This window comes from Dendroctonus ponderosae, unplaced genomic scaffold (genome assembly GCF_020466585.1).
Source record: "Dendroctonus ponderosae isolate FM_Combo_2020 unplaced genomic scaffold, Dpon_F_20191213v2 Dpon_F_20191213_1, whole genome shotgun sequence".
Lineage (NCBI taxonomy): Eukaryota > Metazoa > Arthropoda > Insecta > Coleoptera > Curculionidae > Dendroctonus > Dendroctonus ponderosae.
This window is the reverse complement of record NW_026017110.1, coordinates 61,304,715-61,309,337: the sequence shown is the minus strand read 5'-3', so window position 1 is coordinate 61,309,337 and position 4,623 is coordinate 61,304,715. Positions and strand designations below refer to the sequence as shown.

General features: G+C 39.5%; 1 protein-coding gene across 1 annotated transcript in view; it reads right to left on the bottom strand.

Annotated features, from left to right (window-relative positions):
- Positions 1-4,623, bottom strand: part of LOC109540860 (kinesin-like protein KIF13A) — a 37,632-nt gene that overhangs the window by 17,233 nt on the left and 15,776 nt on the right. Inside the window, exons 4-11 of the mRNA XM_048660996.1 lie at positions 4,284-4,438; positions 4,111-4,224; positions 3,471-4,043; positions 2,362-2,872; positions 2,160-2,303; positions 1,699-2,039; positions 1,283-1,642; positions 897-1,224 (exon numbers count right to left, since the gene is read on the bottom strand). Of these exons, the coding sequence (XP_048516953.1) occupies positions 897-1,224; positions 1,283-1,642; positions 1,699-2,039; positions 2,160-2,303; positions 2,362-2,872; positions 3,471-4,043; positions 4,111-4,224; positions 4,284-4,438 (2,526 nt within the window). The remainder of the gene's footprint in view (positions 1-896; positions 1,225-1,282; positions 1,643-1,698; positions 2,040-2,159; positions 2,304-2,361; positions 2,873-3,470; positions 4,044-4,110; positions 4,225-4,283; positions 4,439-4,623) is intronic.

The window sequence follows — 4,623 nt, the reverse complement described above, 5'->3', positions numbered from 1 at the left end:
TAACGTTTTTTTATGAGAATTTTCTAGTTTAACAGTGGAAAAGTGCCAAAAAACCACATTTGCAGAAGAAACGTAACTGAGAAAAATTGTTCGCATTGATAGTAAACTATGCCATGAGCAACTTGGTTTTTGCAAAGACGATAGCTAACTAAACTAGAAAATTCCCGGCGCGATTTCTTAAACTTTTTTGCTTATACGTGAAAAATCATGTCTGATGAGACAAAACGTTGAACTAAAACATTAATTCATTAATATATTTGGCATTTTATCAGTGTAAACAGCGTTGATCGTTTATCGATTGTGCGTTTGAACCTGGAAAAAAAAAGTTTATTGTGTTTTTCGTTGGGTTACGTCGATTCCATCGATTTACAAGATGTGGTAAAACATTCGCCGAGTGAAATGTGCAATTTAATGGCATGGGTAAGAGAATGAATATCTTCATTTAGATGTATATTTATATATGGTATAAAATAAAATGAAATATTTGTTTGTAAAATTGCGCACAAAAGGTTTTCCTAAATGAAAAGTAACTTCTAAAGATCCCTCTAAGACAGTCGTGCTTGCGATACTTCGGGGAGAAACCCGAAAATCTCAGACCTGTTGTAAGCGCCCCTACAAAACACATCTGTGAACGCAAGCCACTTGTGCTTGTTTCTCTCCATTAACTAACGATGTCATTGATTCTCATGCTTAAGCTGTTGAAAACAACTGAGCAAAAACACAATGCGAATCCCATTCCCAAATTGGAAGATTTAAATTTTCGTTCAAAACGTACAAGCCACTTTCGCCTACCACAGACTAAGTACACTATTTTTCCGTTGTTTGCTACTCATGCTTGCCAAAAATGTCCCAAAATTAAGACTATAAACCAGGCAGGTGAATGAACATTTAAATACCTGCACAATGCTCTATAAACTCCTCAGATAGAGTTACTGTGAAATCTCGGCTGTCATCAAACTTCGCTGTAGTTGAATGTTTCTGGCTGTTTTCCCCAATGTTTTTGTCTGGAACCGCAACTTCCTCATGGCTCCAGAATGTGTAGTGGCAAAATACAAAGTGAGACAACGACAGAGGAAGTCCTGTCGCTTGTTTAATGTGAACGCGACAGGTAACAGCGGAACTAGCTTGATCTTCTTCATCATGGCTACAGTCCGAGGAGCTGTCCGAAGCTGCCTCACAAATTCGGTCTTGTGGTAAAGTACCTGATACTCTGCTCAATTCAACCTAAAAACCGCGTCTTATGTTCTGATAGTTCTATTTGTGCTTATTCAATCTATGTCACCTGTAGACGACCAGCAACTTCTCCCTGTTGACTTATTATAGGGGTGTGATAATCCAAGCTGACTTCATGGAATAAAGCTTCTAAGAATATATTTGCCACTCCGATTAAATTGTGATTCTCTTGTGATTCGAAGAAAGGGTCTGGTTCTATCATGTTTGACTCCTGAAACAATGCTTTGTGTTCGACCGCCTTTATTGTTTCAAGTGAATTTCTCACGTTAAACGTGCCTCCTCTTCGTTGGTGCTCTTCATACAACTCCCTCATATCGACGATTTTGTCTTCCAGCTTCTTCATGGTCCAAACTTGACTAGATATGCCCCTCTTGACCAATATCGCAGGCTCACTCACGAAGGCGCCTTTCTAAAGTAGATTTTTTCTCTAAGAACCTTAAGTCACGTCTCTCTAAATGCACATACCTTTCTATTTGGACTCAAGTTCTCAGGAGGAATCTGCAGCGTGACACTGAACTTCGTTTGTCTCCCCATTTCTTCTGCTAGCGAGTTTGCATCTTGCACCAAAGAGTTGGCTTTCAAGATATCTTCCTTCAGCTGCCCAATACTTCTTCTAAACATTTCATCTCTTTCTTGAGCCCATTTCTCCACCCTCATCTGAGTAGTCGGGGTGCACGGCGTTGTTTTGCTTAATCCAATTCTCAGGGGATCGTACGGATATGGAGAGTATGGCGTAGAAGGAGATACCATATTTCTCAGTTGCTGGAATTGCCTCTCGTATTCGACTCTTTGTTTTTCCAGAGCGACTAAAACATTGTCATTTGATTAAAAGGCTGCAAACAATCTGCAACAATTATTCTTAAACGGCTTGTTAAAAATATCGCAATTTGCGTTTGTAAGATTCCGTCCTAGAGCAGTTCAAATACCTTGCTTGTCTTCCTCATGTTGCCTTTCTAGCCTTGCAATAGCAGCTTGTATGGGATCGTTGCTCAGCTCATTGGTCATAAGCTCGTCCCGCGCGAAATTGTAATCAATATATTGTGCGGGTGTTTGGGGCTCGGATGTAGCTGCTACGAAAAGCATTTGATTTATCAGTATAATTTCCAAATATGTGATAGTAATACTTACAAATCGATCTAGGACAGTTCACCCGAAAGTAGTGATGGTTTCCCCAAACAATCCGGTCTCCGTGTCTCAGTTGGGTTTTCTGGCTAACCTGGGAACCATTTACGCAAGATCTCGCATTGGCAAGAGGTTCTAAAAACAACCCATTTTCTTCTATTGTTATAATACAATGTTCTTCCTGGATGCCAAGGCCTGATAACTGTATATCAGGCCCACATGTCGAGCCAGTTTTTTGCCCAACTACCGTGCAATCTTTCAGATAATATACCAGCAGTTCATTTAGGTATGGGTCTGCATTTAAATTGACTAAATAATATTTATTTTTCTCTACTTTGATGCCGGAGTCTTGAATGCTGATGCCCATTTTTTCCAGCGCTTGTTGACGTTCGTTCTGTATTCGTTCAGTTTTCATGAGCTTCTCTTCCCAAGTTTGTGATACTTCTTTGTAAAGCTTCTCACTCTCGCTTAACTTTTGGTGAATGTCTACACGCTGAATATCTCCCACTGGTGAACCCTAATAAAGGAATTTAATTTATAGCCAATAGAACAGATTCAGGTCAGTGCGGAACGAACTTTAAAACTTCAAAGGTCGGATTCGACTTAGAGCCCATTGCATATTCATTACTTCGCCTGACTGACATGTAACCGTGTGCATGTTTAGTAATATAGAGCGCAAACACTAATTTATGATATTAGACTCGCTATAAATGAAAATATGAAAAAAAAACGCGTCGCTGCATCAAAAGTAAACGCTATTGTTTGCTTTTATTGTTTAGAAAGACGTCAATAATACAATTGTTCCACAGATTTTGCCATAAGCGGCATTCGTGCTCAATGTCACGTAGATGGCTATTTTCTAGTAAACCGTGCACCAGATATTATCTTTAAAATTGTGAAAAGCCTAAAATTAACCATCAAGTTTAGACTCACCTAAAGTCCAAGCGTTTGATAGAAATTCAAAGACGTGTTGAGCTCCAAAACTCAATAGGCAACACTAACCGTTAAAAGTTTATTACTTAAATTCATATCTTAAGATAAGACTTCGGGCAGATTCGGAAAATTTACAAGACCTGTTTTTTTTTTCGTTTTATTGATATTGATCAGTTAATTACCGTGGCATGTTTTAGCATTTCCTTCAATGTTTCCACTTCTGCTCTTAGCTGTCTGATGATTCTGGCATTAGGATCCTCATTAACCACTGCGTGATTGACTATCCTCTTTGCTCGGTCCGCATATCTCAAAGTAGACAACGTTTCTTCGTAATTATCCGCTGCTGGTGAAATTGTAGCGACCATCACAGTCTTACTATTTCCTCCCAAATTATCCTTTAGCAACCATGTTAACACTGAGTCTCGGTATGGCACGAACTTGTCTTTTTGCTTCCCAGAGGATTGATCTGCCAATTTCGAGATGACTAGACCCAAGGTAGTAAGAGACTTGTTAATGTTCGACCCTTCTTTGAGTCGATCTCCCACAGCTCCAGTTTTCACAGCTCGCTCAGACCCGGCCAAGTCAACTAAGGACATGCGACTGACTTTTTCCCCAGTTACCCCGCTTTTCGTGTCAGTTAAGGTTTGTGTTAGAATTACCGTGAATACTGCATGAGACCGAGATGATTCACTATTCATGTTAGTGGCTGCTACTGTCCTTGATTTGTTTCCTTCTGCCATTAAGTTATCGATATCCTGGAATATTTATTAGTTGATCAATTATTAAGCGTGAGTAGCTAGTAGTGAAATAAATTGATCTTACGTGGAATGCTGTTACCGCTAGTTGAGAAAGTCCATCCACATAAGGTCCCAAAACATTGTGTTCTCGAACCTTTAGAGACTGTTTGTTCGTTTGAGGGTCCAGTAAGTCATGCACCTGAAGCAATCAATTTCTTAATGGTAGATTCAAGGTGAAATGTTTTGTGGGGAACTTACGCGTTCATTGTAAATCTCCATGTAGCTAACTTCCACTTTGTAAGAGAGCTCCGAGTTTTGTCTTTCTGCTATTAGGCCAAACAGTGTATCGCATAACCGGGGAATTATTCCTTTGTTGTCTTGTGAGCCCATCATTGTGTACGATTTGCCCGATCCTGTAAGAAATTGCTCTTAGAGTGGCACTCTCAAATCACATATGGTTTCAGGCGCTAATCGCGCCGAATGAAACACGACGTCATAACATATTTCAGCTACAAATTGTAATTAAAGCCTCTAAATCTAATAACCATTTCGATCCACATCCATTTATCACTGTCAGACAGAAAAAGTTATAGATAAG